The sequence below is a fragment of the Malaclemys terrapin genome, chromosome 8 (genome assembly GCF_027887155.1).
Source record: "Malaclemys terrapin pileata isolate rMalTer1 chromosome 8, rMalTer1.hap1, whole genome shotgun sequence".
In the NCBI taxonomy this organism is placed as follows: domain Eukaryota; kingdom Metazoa; phylum Chordata; order Testudines; family Emydidae; genus Malaclemys; species Malaclemys terrapin.
The window spans coordinates 35,201,230-35,221,675 of record NC_071512.1 but is presented as its reverse complement, the minus strand read 5'-3'; the positions used below and the strand labels follow the sequence as shown (position 1 = coordinate 35,221,675).

The window sequence follows — 20,446 nt, the reverse complement described above, 5'->3', positions numbered from 1 at the left end:
GGTGCCTGGAGCCGGCCCTGACTGCTTTTAGAGCTATATGTGTCTACATCCCTCCATCTTCTTCTACTTCTCTGGTCTGGTGGGAGGCCAGGTTGTGCCTAGAGAACAGGGTAGGGGAGGTAGGACTCCTGGGTTCCAGTCCGGCCTCTGCCACTGAGCTGCTGGGGGTTTTGATCAAGAGTAAGACATTCCATCTGTAGACAGTTCCCTGGCTATGGTGGTGCAAAGCAGCTGTAACCTCAGTTACACCCAAGGAGACAGTGCTTGTGTGAGGAAGGGGGCATTGGCTAGGGTGAATAGGGGATGTGGTGCTCCACTGCCTCCCATCTACAGAGCCTCACTGGGAACTAGACTCACTCCCCTAGCAGAAACCCAGAGGGTGGGGATGAGAATGAGGGATGAAGCCCTCCTTTGGGAATAGGGCGGGGCGAGGTATTCCCAGCTGCACCCGCTTCGCCAAACCTGATCCACAGAAAGCCCCGCAGGCTATGAGGCTGCTCTCTGCCTAGACAGACAGGGACTTTCCCACATACACAGAGCCAGGCGCCTAGGAGTGGATTTATAGAAACCTGTCACAAATGGAGCCAGAATGGCCTGAGGGGCTCTGCCAAAAGAAACCCCCTCCCTGCCGCCTCAAGGAAAATACCAGCCCATTGTTTCATTGACAAGCTGCCATTTTCTCTTTCAGATGCTGAGACCATAACTGCATCTCTCACTAGAGGAGGCCCAGCAGGTAAAAAAACAAATCATCCTAGGGTCTCAGTCCCTCCCTCTTCATATGTGTCTCTTAGAACAGCCACTGTAAACTTTAGAGAACAGCTGGGATTATGCTTTAGGATGAAATTCACCCCTGGCTGTAGGGGCAATGTAAGGTCCCCAGCATAGTGTGGTGCTTCTGCTATGCAAGGGGCAGGCACATGGAGGTGGACTGGCTCCCCCTCCATCCCTCCTCCTGCCCCCTGCCTGTGGTAGAGCGAGCTCAGCACCAACTCCACCAAGCTCACCATGTAGAATGTGGGGAGGGATGGGGGCATAGCCATTGGGATCCCAACTGGAGGGGTGGAGAGTCAGTGAAAGAGCTACATTACTTGAACTGCCCACACACACCCAGGTTGGGATGGGATCCACCCCCTACCCCCACATAGGTTCCTAGATACCACCTACTTACGCTGCCTTTGTGCTGGGGCACGGAAGGCATCACAGTGAAGAATCTGGCCCTCAGTTTGCAGACCGAGGGCCTGGCTTTCAAGGGAGTACAGTGCCCAGCAGCTCCCATTGCAACAGTCAGCATGCTGAGTGTGTCAGAAACCCTGGCCCTGGCTGTAGGTGATGGGCTCACCGGAAAATCCAGCACTAGGACCCAGATCCTCAGAGGGATTTAGGTGCCTAACTTTCATGGAAACCAATGGGAGTTAGGCACCTAAATACTTCTAAGGGTCTAGGCCTAAGAGCCAGGTTTGTTTAAGTATTTAGATACTGAGAGGTGCAGACAGGCACCCGTAGAACAAAGCGGGTTGTTTTCCCCCATTAATGTGGACGCTTTTGAAACTGCGGACCTTTAAAAACTCCATGCATGAAAACATGACCTTTTAGCCAATTAATCTGCAAGGGCGAGGGAAACTGGAGCTCTAAGGAGCGCAAGTCAGGTCCAGAAGTGGGACAAACTAAAATGAGCTTTGTGCAATGCTGGAGGAATTGGGGACGCAGCGCTGGTGGGTGTTGGCTGTGCTGTGCATAAGGAAGTTTGCAAGGCCATTGGCTCTCTCCCAGCAGCGGTGCAATCAGTTTTCCCACTACCTCACTCCAAATTCCCCTCCCCAGATGTTATCTCCCTGTTTACCATCAGAAATGTTGTATCTGGAAACCGGTGCTCTGGGGAACATTATCTGTAAAAAAAAAAATAATAATAATAATGGTGGCCCTGAGCTGCCTGGCTGGGGACTAATTCCTGTTGTTTCCCTTGTTTTGAGCTTCTGCTGCACATTTGAAAGCTGCGGTCACTTATCTAGACACCATCGAGTTAGGAGCAGTGGCTGCAAACTTGGACTCAGTATTGCCAACTCCCTGCGTTCAAAAATCATGGGTTAGGCTCCCAAAATTACGAGATTGGCTTTAAAATCATGAGATTTGAAATAATAATAATAATAATAATTAATAATAATAAACTTCTGGATTTATTTATCTGGCCTTTGATTTCTGAACTTTTAGGGGGCACTCAGCTTTTCTCTGTAACCGTGAGGACTAGAAAGTTACTTTTTTAAAAAAAATGGAAGCTGAGACCCTGCCCTAATCACAGGATTCTAGGAGCTGGGGGTTGAAGGCAAACACCAAATAACACAAGATTCATGGTAAAATCGTGAGAGTTGGCAGGACTGGCTAGATGTGGGAAATGGTGCTTCTCACACATCCAGAATGGAGCTATCAGGTAGGAAGGACCGCAGGGTCAAGAGAAGAAAGGAAAAGGAATTGGAGTTACCAGAACCCACTGTGTCTCCAGCTCCCTGTCCCACCCAGGCCCTAAAGCAGGGGTGGCCAGCCTGTGGCACCAGAGCCACATGCAGCTCTTCAGAAGTTAATATGCAGCTCCTGGTGTAGGCACTGAGGCCTGGTCCCCACTTAGTCCGGACTTCGGACTAAGGTATGCAAATTCAGCTACGTTAATAACGTAGCTGAATTCGAAGTACCTTAGTCCGGACTTACCGCAGTCCAGACGCGGCCGGAAGTCTCCCCCCGTCGACGCCGCGTACTCCTCTTGGCGAGCTGGAGTACCGGCGCCGACTGTGAGCACTTCCGGGATCGATTTATCGCGTCTTAACCAGACGCGATAAATCGATCCCAGAACATCGATGGCGTGCCGCCGGACCAGCCGGTAAGTGAAGACTAGGCCTGAGTCCAGGGCTGGAGTTACAGGCGCCAACTTTCCAATGTGCCAGGGGGAGCTCACTGCTCAACCCCTGGCTCTGCCACAGGCCCTGCCCCAACTCCACCCCTTCCCGCCCCCTCCCCTGAGCCTGCCATGCCCTCGCTCCTCCCCCCAGAGTCTCCTGCACGCCAGGAAACAGCTGATCGGGAAGTGTGGGGAGGGAGGGGAAAGTGCTGATCGGCGGGACTGCCAGTGGGTGGGAGGTGCTAGGAGCAGGGGACGGGGGGAGAACTGATGTGGGGGGTTGCTGACATATTACTGTGGCTCTTTGGCAATGTACATTGGTAAATTCTGGCTCCTTCTCAGGCTCAGGTTGGCCACCCCTGCCCTAAAGCATAGTGTGAGAGTTAAAGCTGAGCCAGGCAGAACTGGTGGGTGAGGGGCCCACTGGGGCAAAGACACCCACAATCTTGGGAGGTCTAGGTCCCGTGCGATACCATAAACCCTTTGCATGCCAGTGGGGACCAAGTTCACAGCGCTTTACTGCTGGCACAAGCAGCAGCATGAAAAATGCAGCTGCACTGGATGCCCCCCTCCTCCCACTGCCACATCCACAGGCACTGAGACGGGTGCTTGGCTCCTTGGGAACAGCTTCTGTGTGCTGTGTAAGGGGGGTGGGGGAGATTTCATTCATGGAGAGAATGTGAAGGAAGAGAAGATGGATGCTTGTTCTCTAGCAGAGATGGGCCTGACCTGGATCTGTGCTCCCCCAGACTCAGGTGGCCATTGCTTTTGGGATTCCCTGGCTCTGCTCTTCCATTGCCTGCTGGAGAACAGATTTGCCTGAAAGGTTTCTGCGCACACAGGGTAGGATCCCATTCTCCACCCCGCGTGGCAGATCTCAACTCCTCTGTCTCTGCACACATGGAACTCTGGGAGGGTGGATCTGACAGCCAAATGTTGGCCTTACTTTGTTCCGGCCAGTCTAATCTGGTACGGGGACACTCCCTGGCCCCTTCGTGAACAAGGGCTTAACCTCAGCTCAACTTCCCCCTCCCTTTGCAACACTGCTCAGGAAAAGATCCATAACTTGGCTGCTGGGGAAAGGAGGAAATGCTAATGGGAAGGTGGGTTCCTCCCCTAAAGGCAGAGGGCTGGGTTGCATCATAGTCAGCGGGAATTTTGATGTTACTCTTTTTTGCTTGTTGATTTCCACTGAAGGACATCCTCCCTGGAGGACAAGCTCTTGCTTGACTGTCCCTGTGTTTTCTTTCTAATGGTTGCTCCACCATCGTAGAGGTGGGCAATGTGATTGTGACAGCACAAAAGAGAGGCTTGGGAATTAGATTTCAGTAGTGTTAATGGAACCCATCTTTGCCAGAACTGGTCAAGGACATGCAAGCTCTTCCCCAAATACTGAAATACTTTCCTCCCCCCGCTCTCCAAGGGGGTTTACTATGAAATGGTGCTGGTTTTCATATGCTTATTCCTGTCCCCTGAGGTTTATATTTTAATGAATTACTGGAAAGAAAGGATCTGAGAAGTTGCGATTGGAAAACTGCTGTTGTCATTTTGTGTAACTAGGGACCAAGGTAATTCTGGCATCTGCAGTCCAGTCCGGAGATGAAAACTTTGAGGAGACGGGTAGATTTTTAAAGCGCCACGTGGGATGCCTAGCTGCTTTTGGAAACCCCATTAAGCACCAATCTGCATCTTTAGGTCCCTAAATATCTGACCCATGGTGGTGCTCAACAGCATTAAGATCCCAGTTTAACAAAGCACTTGAACATGTGCTTTAAGTATTGTCTCGGCTCCAGAAAACAGCTCAAATGACCTTTCTCCGCCAAGATAGAGCAACGGGCACTAGCTTATTACTGCACAATGACAAGCATTGGAAACACACGCAGGAGCAGCACAGGAACAATAAGAGACCCACAGAAAACAAAGTTACCCTAAAATGAAGCACTGTTATACCCTCCTTTTGTACCCTGACTATTAGGAACCTGACTGATTATATTGTTATGTTATATGTACCTGTGGGCTTTGTTCTTGGGGGATGAATTCACCCCGGGGCAAAGGTGTGGCACAAGACCTAGGCACCACTTAAATGAATTTCAGCCTGAGTGAAATCATATCCACACTTTTTGATTAAATAAAGAATAAAAATAATATAGATTCCAAGGGCAAAACATTGTGACCATCTAGTCTGACCTCCTATAGCACACAGACCAGAGACCTGCCCCCAAATAATTCCCAAAGCAGATCTTTTAGAAAAACTTCTAATCTTGATTTTAAAATTGTTCGTGATGGAGCTTCCACCTTGACTCTGGATAAATTGTTCCAATGGCTAATTACTCTCCCTGTTACCAATTTACACCTTACTACATATACATATAGCTCCTTAAACAATACGATCAACAGGTGTCACACTCTGAACAGCTCATCACTTCTGACTATCTGCTGCTTTTGGGAAGTGGGATTAGGTGTCTTCTGAAGCCTGACCAGACAGAAGATGGGATGGGGGACACAATCCAAATGATTAGCAGAGAAAAACATGGGAAGTGGGGTAGCTTGACTCTCCAGTCATGAATCTCTACAAAATACCTCGGTCATGTCATTTCAGATACTACAGCCACGCCACGAATCACAGCCAGCGTCACAGCAGGTACAGTCAGCATCTCGATCCAGTTACAACATCCAGCGCTATCTGGTGGTGGTTTGAGAATGAATAGGGCCCAGATCCAACACAACCCGAGGGCCCCCTGCCTGCTGACGTGTCTCTGTCTTTCCTATGGGACTGCATTTCCTCTCCAATTCTGACTGCTGTGCAATACAACCTCTCCTCCCTCAGGTCTCTGGGGACAGAGGAAAGAGCAGACCCCTAACGGGGACATGAAGCATGGCCTCAGTCTGGCTCCTCCTCTCCAGGGTCTGTCTGCCCATGAGCAATGGGTGGGAGGCTTGGCTTGGCTGCCTGCAGAGGGGAAGACTGCTAGCTGGGAGCAGAGACAGCCAGGAGAAGAAGTGAGGCGGGAACGGGACCTACAAGTGGCTGTATGGTGGCCCTCCTGGCTCCCTGCCTTGCCAATGCTCCCCATTCCCCTCACTCCCTGGGGCAGACCTCTGTGCTCTCTGGCAATGGGCCCCCTCCCAGTCTAGGGTCTGGACCTGCTCCTAGCCACATCAGCCTGTCTCGGGCCTGGTGATGGATGAAGTCCTCTTCAGTGCTACTTCCTCCTCACCACAGCAATCTCTGAACCCTATGCTGTGTGGAAGGCCCCTTCCCATCCACCCATCTCAGCCTGCCTTGGGCCCAGCCCAGCAGGATGACACCTGCTGCTGGGGTGTGAGGGATCTAATTCCATCACTTTGCTCCTGTTTCAGGTATCGTTTCCTCACCATCGCCAGTCCCTGCAGGCCAGAACCACAGCTCAGGTAAAGTCGGGCAAAGGGGAAGAGCTTGAGGGAAACTACGGACATGTAGCCCATGTGGCACTGGATGCCAGCAGAACCCACAGAGCAGTGGTGAAGGGAGCATCCTGGCTGGCATGTCCAGTAACTGGCCTGTGTTGTAGCCTGCTGGGCAGCTTTTGTGTTCAGTCAAACGAAAACAGAAGCCATTTAGCAGGCAGGTGAATGGGCCAGTTGTGGGCCTGTCTGCTATGGCCTGCTGAGTGCCTAACTTTGGTGCAGGTCTTGCTTTCAATGCTTACCTTCTCCTCCCCCAGGACTGAGGGTTTTTTTATCCACCTGCTGGTTCACCATATGTATTGACTGTGAGCTCTTCAGGGCGGGAACTCAGTGTGGCTATGTGGGCCAGAGGGATACAGTGTCCCTGGTGTCTGGCCTGGGCCTCTAAATGCTACTGCAATAGAAATAATGATAGCAATGGCGTCCTTCATTAGAAGAGGCTTCCCTGCACCACGCTCACTTTACAAAAATGAAGTTTGAGATTCACAGGTGTCACTTTTTCATTCAAACAAGCGATTAACAATGTGTGGTGCTTGACCCACAAGCCCCTCGTCACAACACCCCTGCTGGGTTGTTATCTCCATTTTACTGTGAGGGACATTGAACCAGAGATTCCCTGTGAGAGCTGGGACTAAAACCACGCTCCAGGCTCCCAGTCCCTGGTTTAATCCATTAGCCCATGCAGGTATGGCTAGTAGAGGGCTCCTGTGTCTAGTTCCATGGAAGCAGCTGTCAAATCACATTGCAAAGGATTGAAACAATGGATTTTCCAACGAAAAGTGCTCCCTTATCTTATTTTTGCTTTTCCGCCTTCTGGTTCCACTGAAACTGGCTCAGGGAGGCTGCTGCAGGTGGCTAGAAGTGAGGACTCCTTCCCAAGAGATGGGAGACAAAGGCTGTCAACAGAAAACTACAAGCTTCAGTCTGCAAATATAAATCCATATGATAAGCAAGTCTGAATTCTTCCTATTTCGGGTCCACATATTTGCTATCTGGGTAGATTCCTCTGGAAACATACTGCACCTTTTGTTTGAAACACTCCTTTAAAGACATAATTTCCCCCCAAACAAGCAAACACAACATGATCCTAAATCAACCCCCTCAGGGTCTGAACATCCCTGATCTCTGAGAAAGATTGAATCTGAAATCAGATCTTAACGTCACAACTGGCTCCTATTTCTGCAATGGGCCAGACTATAACACTATAGCTTTTATACAACACTTTGCATCCTTAGCTCTCAAAGCACTTTTGCAGAGAAAGTCAGTATTATTGCCATTTTACAGATGGGGAAACTGAGGAACAGGGAGGAAAGTGACTTTGCCAATGTCACACAGAAAGCCAGTAGCCAAGCTGGGAATTAAACTCAGGTCTCCTGACTCCTACTTCAGTGCCTTATCCAGTAGGTTACACTGCCTAAACACTCTCAACCTGAGAAAGTTTTACTTCAGATTTAGATCCAGGGTGGACTTTTCAAAAGCACCTACGTAACTTAGGAGCACCAAGGATCAACACAACACGTGTTCCTAAGTCACTGAGGACTGGTCTAAGCTCAGAAGCTGCACCAACAAAATTCTGCTTTGTTCGGTGGATGCAGGTGTGTGTCTGCTCAGCTGTGCATCTGCTCTCCTGTCTGTCTCCTACCAAAATAACCATTATTGCGAAATAGCCATTCCCCTTTTCAGTGGTCAGTATCCTGACCTATGGGACTGAAACATGGCCCCTCACCGTCATCACTATTCAGATGAAGCATTATCTCCAAATGATTAAAAACATTAAATGGTTCGAAGTCAAGTCGGATTAAGAGATCCGACCTCTAACTAAACAAGTCCTGCTCTCTCAAACGGTCTCCCAGTGCAATCAAATCTGTTATGGTCATTTGTGCCAAATGCCTCCCTGCAAGAATCATCTTTGACCCCATGAAAGCAGGATGGAAAAGACCCTTTAGAAGACATAAAATATGATCACTGGATGTCGTCAGCAGCCACCTGTCTCTCACAGGCACCATACCCCATGATGTGCCAGATTTGGTTTAGGACAGAACTATGGATGCCATAACATGGCATAAAGCAGCTTTGCCTCTCCTGGAATTGACACCTCCTCATCTATTATTGGGCGTGGACTACATCCACCCTGATCAAATTGATCCTGTCAACACTGGTTCTCCACTTGTGAGGTAACTCCCTTCTCTTAATGTGTCATTATATAATGCCTGCAGCCGTAATTTTCACTCCATGCATCTGAAGAAGTGGTTTTTACCCACGAAAGCTTATGCCCAAATAAATCTGTTAGTCTTTAAGGTGCCACCAGACTCCTTGTTGTTTTTGTGGATACAGACTAACACGGCTACCCCCTGATACTTGATAACGTGTTTGGAGGCTGCTGGGCTGTCCAAGACAGCATGACAACTAACTAACTAACTTTTTGGAGGTTTCAGAGTAGCAGCCGTGTTAGTCTGTATCCGCAAAAAGAACAGGAGTACTTGTGGCACCTTAGAGACTAACAAATTTATTAGAGCATAAGCTTTCGTGGACTACAGCCCACTTCTTCGGATGCATCCGAAGAAGTGGGCTGTAGTCCACGAAAGCTTATGCTCTAATAAATTTGTTAGTCTCTAAGATGCCGCAAGTACTCCTAACTTTTTGGAGCAGCACAAGCCCCTTACTAGCAGATTTATACTGATAGCTAGAACCAGTGAGGATGTCCACTACTACATATAGCTATGCCAATAAAAGAAGTCCTCCCACTGCAATCCCACACTGTGCAACTCCTTTAGGTAGTGACCTGGCTGATAACCATTTTCAACTCTGCTGCTCATGGGTCAGAAACTCACCTGAGGACAGATTTACAAAGGGATTTCGGTACCTTAAGATGCAGATTGCTGTCTAGTGGGATTTTCAAAAGCACTTAAGTGGATACCTTTGTAACTCTGGCCCGTGGTTTTACATGGCCACCATATACTTCACAGCCACACCTGTGGCACCAGCAAGTATGTGAGAGAGCATCACTCCTTTCCGATGGGAAAAGCAATTGCATTCCGGTGCAGCCTGGGCCAGAAAGGAGGTCAGCGAGCCCCTTAGATTGTGGGGATCTCCAGGATCCTCTGGGCCATTCCTTCTAAAAGAAGAGTTCCAGTTTGCAAAAACCCGCTGCAAGCCTTCTTGCCATCTAATGCATGGAGGGAGAGGGGAATTCAGCATGGCTCCTATTTATCAATCCATGCCTATTCAGCAAAATACTTGCACATGTGCTTAAAGTTAAGCATGTGCTTAAATGCTTTGCTGAATCGGAGCCTAAAGGAGAAATACTTTAAAGCTGTTTTCCCTGCATTTCTTTCCCACCTGACAACGAGGAGGATTGTCAGCAACAAATACCTGCGAAGTCATGTGATGCTGCTTCAACTTTCCTTGCAGGGATTTGTGCGCAACTTTATTTTTCTGCCTCGTTCTGCACAGGGTTCATGCCCCAATGTTTTGCTTAGAGTGTCACGTTCAAGTGGACTCCCCAAAACTCAAAGCAAACTGCAAAGGTGAATTTCTGTAGCTGCTCTTGAGCCATCCAAGCATAAAGGAAGTGAAACACATAAGCCAGCGTGTGTCGGAAAGCAAACAATTGTGTGTGGGGGTGATGGGTATTTCTAGGCCAGTACAAACCTCTTTATTTTAAAAATTGAGAAAAAGGAAAAGGTGCAATACGAGACGGAACTCCTGCCGTCTAGCCCAAGAGTTGTGTTTGCCTCAACTCACCTGAGCAATAAGATTTCTGGCTACTGCTAAAGTTACAGTACTGCAGGCGCTCTGTTTCCTCAAGCAGAACTAGAAGTAGTTTCCTTGGCTGTTCAACGCTATGCTCTTTTTAACAGATTACCCATAACTCCCAGGAGGCCTGAGGACTTCCTGGGAAGGGCACTGCCTTTAGCTGAGCTGTTTCTAAATGAACACGGGTGATGAGAGCTAATTAAAAATAACCCTGCATTTATTCCACAGCTTCAAATGTGTTGACTTTAATTACACCAACTCCCAGGCCCTCAAAGCAGACAACAAAAGGCCATCTGTCTGGCCTAGCTGAGGGAAAATCAAAATCGGCATCAACATCAGCTGCAGTTGTTAAGTGCCTGCCGTGTTCCTAGCACAGTACGGTACACTTCATTGTAGTGACACTGAGACTTTGCACACACAGGCTATGTCTACACCGCAAGTGAAGGGTGATTGTAGCACAGGTTGGCATATCGGTGCTAGCTTTAATCTAGCTAGCAGGGTCACACCAAAAAGATGCACTCTGGTTGCTACACTGACATATCTACACTGCGCTACATGCCAAGTGTGCTACAATCTCACCTTCACTTGCAGTGTAGACATACACAGAGGGTTAGATTGTGCAACCCATCCTCCTGTCAATGAGTGCTTCCTTGTACAAGTGATGCTAGGAAGACTATGTAGCAAAGGCCAAATTGTTGCATGCCCAGCACCCAGTGCACTGAGCCCTTTGGAACAGCAGGCTCTAAGTGCTCACCAACAGGAGTATGAGCCGTCCAGTCTGGCTCATAGGCTGTGTAGGAACTTCTCAGATTCTTCATGAAGTTTCACACAACTTTTTCCTGTATGACTGTTGGGTTAGGCAGAAGAGTTATAGAATCAAAGAGCCATAGGATTAGAAGGGACCGCAAGGGTCATCTAGGCTAACACCCTGCCAAGATGCAGGATGTGTTGTGTCTAAACCATCCAAGACAGATGGCTATCCAGCCTCCTTTTGAAAACCTCCAGTGAAGGAGCTTCCATGACCTCCCTAGGCAGTCTGTTCCATTGTCCTATTGTTCTTAGAGTTAGGAAGTTTTTCCTGAGATTTAATCTAAATCTGCTGTGCTGTAGTTTGACCCCTTGCCTCCTGTCCTGCCCTCTACGGTAAGAGAGCTATGACTTTTCTCCATCTTTTATATGGCCGCCTTTCAAGTATTTGAAGACCACTATCATGTCCCCCCTTATTCTCCTCTTTTCCTTCAGCCTTTGCTTATATGGCTTGCATTCCATCCCCCTGATCATCTCCCTTGCCTCTGGATCCTTTCCAGTTTGGCTATATCCTTTTTATACATTAGTGACCAAAACTGGACACAGTCCTCCAGCCAGGGCCTAACCAGCGCCGAGTAGAGCACTGAGTCTTTAGTTTAACATCTCAGCCGGTATCTCTGATGATTGCACAGGTAAGCTAATGCATGCCATAGATGGTTTATTGGCAGGCTATCTGATTTTGTTGGGCAGGAATGAGGAAGAGACAGTGCTTAATTTGTAATGAAAGAGGTGTGGACGCTCAAGCAATTTTTTTACTTTCATAAAAGAAGCAGGAAAACCCAGAGTGCCGGGGCTATGAACTGCCAAGCTAGAGGTGCCAGGACTATGAACTGCCAAGCCTAGAGGTGCCATAGAGGTGCCAAGGCTCAGCCCGAGCAAGCCCTTCCACAAATTAAGCACTGGGAAGAGACTTTGTGGTTAAATTCAGGTTGAAAAAAAATCGTCTGAGAGAATTCAGTAACAACTGCAGGGTTTTTTCCAGCTTGCAGTGTTATCTTGTGAGCTGAATTTTGGAGGAGATTTCAGTGAAAGCGACAGTTTCCCCAAGGAACTTTAAAAAACAAAGGGCAGCCCTATAGTTGACTCCCCTGCGCTGACATGCATTGTCTGGTGCATTTTCAGACCACATTCTCCCACACTGCTGCGTTCAGGGTCTGCACTAATTTGTTTACAACCTTGGCATTCAGCGCGGCCGGGTGGGGGCTGTGGCACTGCAGAGGCTCAGGAAGCTCTTTGGGGTGGAGGGTGGTGGCTGCTAGCCAGCCGAAGGGGTGGAATTTTCAAAAGCACCTCAATTGACTTATGATCCCCTGGCTCCTGGAAGATCAATGGGACTTGTGCTCTTAGTCACATACACTTATGAAAACACCCCCTACACATACACCCCCAAGGCCTTTTGTTGGTGAGCTGGCAAACAGCCAGCATTAAAGTCAAGCCTTCTGATCAGTCAGTAACACAAATATCCTGGGCAAACGGCTTAGGTGAGTTTCTGATCAGTCACAGGGGAATTTTTAATTCCCTGTTTTCACGTGGTTTCTATCTAACTTCAAAGCATGGAATAGGGGGTGGGGTACAACCACAGTAGGGGTTTTGTTTTGTTTGGGGGGAAGGTGTTAAGCCTAAAAACAAAGCCCTTTTTCACTGGTTGCCACCCGTGGTTAGGAAAAACCAACATTTCCCTCCAGCTTGGTCTATAATTCTTTTAATTGCTACAAACTGTCCATTGACAAGTTTCATGTCTTGTGTTTTCCTCATCCAGATCCAGGGGAATTGGGAGCGCAGGCTGTGTCCCTTATATAACAGCTTTTAATTTAAACAAGAATTCATTGCAATTGAACTAGTTGGTTTACAGAGTCCAGCTGCTCTAAATGTAGTCCAACCTTGGAATTCTGCTATCCGTAACACCTGGAATAAACGGGGGTGTCATCCCAGCAGTCAATATAGACCAGAAGACAAAATCCAACCAATGCACCCTGACTGGACTGTGTCTGAGTGTGAAAAGAATGACTTCACTTTGAGAGTAAAATGCCCCCTGTAATGTCTTGGAAAGACTCTTGCCATGCTTCTGACGTAGGCCCTAATCCTGCAGTCTCTTCTGAGCAAGATTCCTGTAGACTTCAGGGAGAGTTCTCCTGGAGTAAAGGCTCGATCCAGCACTGAAGTCAGTGGAAAGACTCCAATTAAGTTCAATGGGAGTTGGATTGAGCTCTAAATCCTGAGTTCGGGCTTTGAACCCAAGACTGTGGAACAACCAAAGTCCACTCCCGCCCCCTCAAGAGTCCATTCCAGATTTTACACAAGTCCCAGTGCATGCAGTTCTATCTATGTAAATGTTTGTGCTCAGTAAAGCTAATAGTCCTTTAGGGTATCACAGAGCCTGGTATTTAATTTGAATCCTGCTTTATGTAAAAGCTCAGTGCAGCTTTAACTATGGAGTTGCTACTGATATTTCCATCATTCCAGGCTTTTGGCGTGGGATCTAACATTTCCCAAATACTAAATACCCAAGCCAGGCTCAGCAAGCAGAGTAGCAAAGAAAATCCTATAAGACAGTTGTCTAGTGACCATGGATAAATGAGAAGATGCAGTATTTCAGCACAAGGCAAACAACTTGATGATTAATAGAACCATTGTATAGCAACATTTGCAATCTGGATAATCCCATTACCAGTTATGTTCCTCCAGCACAGTTCTACTCTGGGAGGCAGCTGTTGAAGGCTACTTGAAAATTTCGATCAAAAAGAAGGTGTGGTTTTTTGGTGGGGTTTTTTGGGGGGGGAGGGGAGGGGTTGGGAAATGTGTTTTGTCTACATTGAAATTTTCCATGGGTAAATGTCAGTTGGCATTAAAAATTTCCCTTTTCCAAAGTGACATTTTGAACCAAAATGTTTCCATTCAAATTGACATTTTATTTCAATTGAGAATGTCAACATTTTTCATTTCAACACTTCCAAATGGAAGTTTTTCGCAATTTTTCATTCTCTGAACATTTTTGATACTCCACTTTTTTTGTCCTGATTTGGATGAAAACAAATGTTGAAATATTGGAATGTTCCACAGGTCAAAAATTCCATTTTCTGACCAGCTCCTTTGGTTTCCACTTGGAAAATCTGTTTGTGCTCCAGTGTAGAAGCCCAAAGACGGTGTTACAACCCTTTGCACAGCATATCCTGGATTGGTGCCATTACATCACTGTCTCTCAAAGCCATTGCCATAAGCAGAGGCAGAGAGCTGTGCCAGGAGCTAACCAGTGTGTCTGATACTTCCCATATACTCTCTGGCAAACCTGAAAACACCACAGAAGTTTCCCTTCCTTGGGATGAACTGTTCAGGCATGAAGGGCGGTTGGTTGAGCTAGGCAGGAAAGCTGGTTCTCTGAGAGGAATGCTGGTCTTGTGGCTAAAGCACACAAATGGAAATCGGGAAGTGTGGGCTCTATACTTGGCTCTTGCTGCAGTTGTGTCATGCCGCAAATCCCTCGGCCTCTCTGTGCCGGCTATAAAATGGTAGATCATGAGCATTCACTCATCCATGTGGATCTTTTGATGAAAAGGGGCACAGAAGTGCAAAATACGGTCCTGCTCTCATTGAGGCCAATGGGAATTTTGCATTGATTTCGCTGGGAGCAGCTCAGTCTCTCTCTGCAGTAAGGCTAAACGCTCTTTGGGGGAATGGAGGCACCTTGCCAATGTGGCCTCAGAATTACATTCTCCCCGGATTCTGAGTAGAAAGTCTTTAGGTAAAACTACCTTTTCCACAGGCGCTTCAAAACAAGTGACCTCCACAACCATCGCCTCTGCCTGGAGCACAGGATCTTCCCTCTCAGACCCTGTCCCGACGGAGGAAAAATCGGCTCTGACGATGGCAGCGTTTGGTAAGGGCCTGTCTTTTGGTGATGTGGAGGTGAAGCTTGGTGATGCAGTTGGTTTCAACCTTGGTAGGATTATACCAGGAGTAAACTCAGCCTTTTGGGTTAAAGGTTTATTGGAGTCAAGATGTATTGTCATTTGAGGAAAATACCACTCAAGACAAAAGAGCAAGAGGTTTCTCATTATAGTGCATATCACCTCTCTGGTCAATACATTTTGATGTTCATTACAACAGAAATAAAAATCTGCTTAATGTTTTTCCTTAAGGATGCAACCCAAGTCCCATAGAAGTCAACAGGGCTAACTCGTTGACTTCAGTAGGAGTTAGACTGGGCCCCAGACAGACCTGTTACGTTATCATTGACTAATTATTCTTTTCTAATTATTCAGGTGTCATCAGCTTCATAGTCATTCTGGTAGTTGTTGTTATCGTCCTGGCCAGCGTGGTCAGTCTGAAATTCAAGTGTAACCGTTCCAAAGATGCAGAAGGTATTTGTATATGCTTGTGTGGTTACAGTCATTCCAGAAGTGCTATAAGGGGTTGTATCCAGAGCTAAATGGCATTTCTGGTCCAGATCCCTGTTTTCCAGATGGGCTTCAGAACTGGGCCCGTGTAATTTTGGTATAAAAATCCTTTGTAGGCCGAAACTCTCCATGTTTGGTCTCATCCTGAAATTATTCCTTTCCCTCTTCCCTTTTACACCCACTAATTAGCAAAAAAAACTTGATCTGGCCACTTCGAGTAGAGACGGAGGGGAATGAGCTTAAGATGCTTTTATTAAAAATGGCTTTGTCCAGTGATGAGCTCCCAAAATCCTAATAACTGGTTCCCTACCGGGTCCTCAGCAGCACTTCGGCGGTGGGGGTGTCTTTGCTCCGGGTTTTCGGCGGCACTTCGGTGGCGGGTCCTTCAGACCCAGAGCAAGTAAAGGACCTGCACATTGCATTAGCACAGATTTTTGCACTGAATAGTAAGATTTCCTGGTGAAGCCTATATTCCAACTCAAGCACTGTCCACTAGGGGGCAAAGCAGCTCAACTGACAGGACTCTCTATGTTAGCCAAAAGGCTTAAAAGAAACAAGTAAGGCAAACATCAGCACTGTATTCAGCTCACTCAGCTTTATACAGTTTTCTCTACTCAGGGCTGAAATACCTGGCAGAGGCTTTACATTCCATTGATTGCCATTTACAACACCACCGGGGTCATTCTGAATAAATCTCGCTTTGCTCATTGATAGATTTTTTTTTTTTCACCCAGCACCAACTTTTTTTTTTTTTTCCCAACAGATAAACAGAAGCCGGGGAGCTCCGTGGTATCTGAAAGGTGAGGCTGGTCGGCAATCACGGCTTTCTTCATGGCCCACTATGAAGGATCAAGGATTAGTATCATTTATTCGTATTGCCATAGCACCTGCGAGCTCCAGGCATGGACTAGGACTTATCTCCTTTTTTTTTTTCAAAACTCACTCTAGCAAGGGGAGGGAAATGTTTAATGCATTTGGGGTGCAGGGGAATGTCATGACATTTCTTTGGGATAGGTGAAAAGTGACACTGATCCTGATCCTGCCCCCAGTAGAGTTAGTGGAAAAACTGGATCTCAAGCCACGTATTTGGGTACCGAATTTCTGAGATGCATTGAAGCCAGTGGGGAGCACAGCACTGTCAGGAAATCAGCCTACTTATATTTAGCTACCTAACTATGTACTTAGACGCCTAAGTTTAGGCCCCCAGATCTGAAAGTGCCTTCACTGAGACAGGAGTGGTCCCAAAGACCAAGTTTATATGACACGCCCCGCACCTCACACTCTTTAAGGTATTTACTCCCAATTTACAAATGAGGGACTGAGGGGCTAAGGGTCTTGCCCAAGGTCACTCAGAAAGTCTGTGGCAGGGAATTAACTCAGGTCTCCCCAGTCATAGGCTAGTGCCGCAGTCACTAGACCACCCTTCTCTAAACTGTCTGACAATCCAATATGAATCAACAGAGTAAAGGGAAAGGATGCCTTTTCCTGACTCACTTTTTTCATACTCCTCTACAACACAAATGGTAGTAATACCCCTGAATGCTGCTGCTACTTTAAAACAATATGTTCCTGGACCTTCTTTGTACAACACAATCAGTACCTAGTGATTGCCAGAGCCCTGGATGCTGAACTCCACTGTGTAGCCCCAGGACGGACACAGCATGAGCAACAGTCAGTGCAAGACTCCCCATGCCTAGCAATGTGTTCAACCATGATGTTGAAGGACCACGTAGTGAAAGGGTAATTCAGGCGCTCTATCCATTGTGTCCTTGGCCTCTTCACGGAGTCTGCCAACAACAGTACTAATTGTGCTGATAGATTTGTTACATGAACATTTATCTACTTAAGAATTGGTCTGAAACCACAACTTGTTTCCCAGAGACCACTGAGGAGACATTGGATGAGAAGAACTTTCATTTATACCAATAGAGATGGGTCAAAACCAGAACAATGATTCCAAGTTCAGATCCAAATTTCACAGGACTGTGCTCTCTTTCACTGATCCAGTTTGGATCCATTAATCCAGAAGCCTCCTACCCATAACTATGGGGAGTCCTAGATCCAGATTTGAATTCTATAGCTTGAGCTCCTCTCTCTTCGTGGATTGGAAATGAACCAGCAACCAAGAGGGGGAAAGCTCTAGCAGCTAGTCCTGGTCCACTGAGACATCCTTTTTCCTAGCCTTATCTGATTGTGATGAGAAACCTCTCCTCTTATGACAGTTGCTTTAATTTTCCAAAGACAGTAATTGGCCTGCACCTTCTCTTGTTTAGCAGTTGCTCTCCTGCTACAGCCAAGGACAGCATCACTCTGATCTCCATGAAGAACTTAAGCATGAACAACAGTACAAGTTACCCCTCTTCGGAAAAGGTTTCTCTTTCTAGCCTCGCATTTTAGAGAATTGCTTAGGATATTGTTTCTCTCCTTGGGGAGAAGATCCTTTTGCTTTCTTAATCCATTGGAAAGTGGTAATAAACAGGTCCATGCAAACTTCCAGAGGTCTGAGTTGATTCAGAAGAGCATGGTAGACTTTGGGTGCTTATCCAAAGCTTACCTGAACTATCTGAGTCCTTTGAAGCACCATTGGCATGTACCATCTGTCTTTGTAGGTATAAGTGAGGGTTACGTTGCCATCTAGTGGCCAGCTGACAACACACTGGGAAGGGACTACCACTATGGGCTAAAAAAGTTCTTCTTTAGCTGGAGGTAGAGACCTATGTTTGAGAGATCAGGGGCCACTGTTCTCCTCCCAGCTCCCACTGTGGGTATGATGTGTTGTGATTGGTGTTTGCAGTACATGGTTTCATTAACATTAATTCCCTTCCCCACACACACACAGCTGGACCATCACTTCCCTAGAGGTTACTATTTGACACCTAGTCTAGCATTTGGGATTGTTGGAGGGAAGGCCAAGAGTTCCCAAGTGGCTCTCCAAGGGTTAATCCCTGGGGGGATACTTTGCTTGTTTTCTTTTGTCTGCCAAGAAAGCCTGCTGATGCATCATGTTTTGGTTCTTTTGTAGGTGTTATGAAGACAGTGACATGACAGGAGCCATGAGGAAACACTACTAGCTAATCAGCACTGACTTTCTATTTTGGCAGGGGGAGGCATTTCCTTTATAAGTTATTACATCCTTTCCAATCAATATATTTACTCTAAAATCAAGCTCAGTAACCCCATGTGGGTCATAAGAGTTTTCTCCAGCTGGAGGCTGCCTCTCATAATGTTTGATGTTCTAACTATATTTCTGATAGACACACAAACTTTCAGTGTGTTCTAGCAGCTCCTAGGGGGAGGAGAGCCAAACCTACAACTTCACAGATGACACAGACCACTCCCTTAATGACCCTTTGGCATCTGTGCCAGACAATCACTGGCTTGCCCCACAGCTGATCACAAACATCCCAGTTCAGCTTTGCACTGAAAGGCATGATCCAAAGCCCATTGAAACAAACAAAAAGACTCCCATTAACTTCAGCAGGCATGGATCAGGCCTGAAGTCAATAGGACTTCAGCAAACGCTTAAGTGCTTTGCTGAATTGAGGCATAATTGCTGATAGTCCCTCTCCGTGCCTCAGTTTTCCTATCTAAAGCAGGAATGATATTTACCTACCTCCCAAGGGTGTTGTGAGGCTACATTAATTCATGCCTGGAAAGCAGTTGGAGGTCCATGAATGAAAGCTGCTGGAGAAGTGCAAAGTATTTTAATTATGATTTCTATGAATTAAACTTCAGCCAGTCAGACATGTTCCTATGACTACAGTATGCTCCCTGCAGGGAATATCCATAACCCTTCCTTGATGGCAAATGTGGCCTCTGAGTATATGATGCTTCCAACAGGTCTGTGCTCTGATCCCTTCTGAATGGGGACAGCAACATCTGTCAGATGAAATGATTCAATTACTTGGAATAACAGAAGTAAAATCACTTTAACAGAATGCAGCCCTTTATTTTCTGCCAGTCTTTGGTTCCTAACTAACAACCCCAACGAGCCACCATGCTTAAACCTATGTCTACATTTAAAATGCTACAGTGCCACAGCTGCGGCTGCTCCACTGTAGTGGAGACAATACCTACAACAACCACCAGAGGGGTTCTCCTGTTGCTGTAATTAATCCACCTTCCTGAGAGGTGATAGCAAGGTCAATAGAAGAATCCTGTCAACCTAGCACTGGCTACAGCTCAACAAGGTTGCTCAGGGGTGTGGGTTTTTCACACCCCTGAGTGACACATAATCACTGTATGCTGGTGGACCTGAACACCAGCCTGGGACAAACAATCAGCCACATGTAATTACATTTCAGCCCTTTCTTGAGGGCTCTGTTTATTCTTCAGCACACAAAAAGAAATGTGGAATAATGACACAAGCAACAGTCCTGTTTCTGACTGAGACTGGCCTCCAGTAGCGAAAGGGTCTACTCTCCCCCAACATGGGGGTCTTCTTGCTCCTCAGAGCCTTTTGCTGCAGCCACCAGAGAGGGTACAATGAACTCATTGATATCCTCCACCTGGGAATCAGACCCAATCATTAGCTACTGTCCAGCTGGGTCAGCTGATCTGCAGCATCTGCCTCCCTGTCCCAAAAAGGAGCAAACCACACCCTTGTTACACTCCCTATGCAACACTTAACAGGAAATGTCAATGAGATTCTCTGCTAGGTATTTATACTGTGCTCATCACTGTGATGTTTGAGCATTGGTACCTCAGGTTTAACACAGATGTTTCTTTGCTAACATGTTTGTGGCCAGACCACCTCCAGAGTTCTGAACTTTCAAAAGCTAAGCAATGCTGGGCCAGGGTAGTCTGTAGATTGGAGTCCTCCAAGGAAGATGCAAAGTGCTGCAGGAAATGATATTGATGGGTACTCCTTCCACCTGCAGTCAGTACTGAATACTGAGCTAGCATGCTGGAGGTAGTGTCCTTTGGGAAAGACAGAGACCAGAGATCGTAGTACGCTTTCGGTAATAGCACAGCTGACCTGTTCAACTTCCCAGCCTCCTGGTATGGCAGAATTACATTGCGCCTACCTCCTACATTTTCCTCACTTTCAAATGGATCTGGGGATGTTCTACAACCTAATCCACTGAGCACTGTTAAAGGTGATACGCAAAGAAGTTTGTAAGTCAGACTTTTGCTCTTTTTTTTTTTTTTGGCT

The 20,446-nt window shown here is 46.9% G+C and overlaps 1 protein-coding gene across 2 annotated transcripts in view; it reads left to right on the top strand.

Moving 5' to 3' along the window:
- The window catches only part of ECSCR (endothelial cell surface expressed chemotaxis and apoptosis regulator), a 43,300-nt gene extending 24,071 nt beyond the window's left edge, over positions 1-19,229 (top strand). Inside the window, exons 2-9 of one of the 2 annotated variants that reach the window (XM_054038187.1) lie at positions 689-733; positions 5,487-5,528; positions 6,248-6,298; positions 14,658-14,771; positions 15,157-15,255; positions 16,055-16,091; positions 17,568-17,661; positions 18,314-19,229. In XM_054038187.1, the coding sequence (XP_053894162.1) occupies positions 689-733; positions 5,487-5,528; positions 6,248-6,298; positions 14,658-14,771; positions 15,157-15,255; positions 16,055-16,091; positions 17,568-17,661; positions 18,314-18,322 (491 nt within the window). In that variant the 3' untranslated portion in view covers positions 18,323-19,229. Of the gene's footprint in view, positions 1-688; positions 734-5,486; positions 5,529-6,247; positions 6,299-14,657; positions 14,772-15,156; positions 15,256-16,054; positions 16,092-17,564; positions 17,662-18,313 lie in introns of both variants that reach the window. The other variant, XM_054038186.1, reaches the window with a different exon arrangement.
- Positions 19,230-20,446: the final 1,217 nt, after the last annotated feature.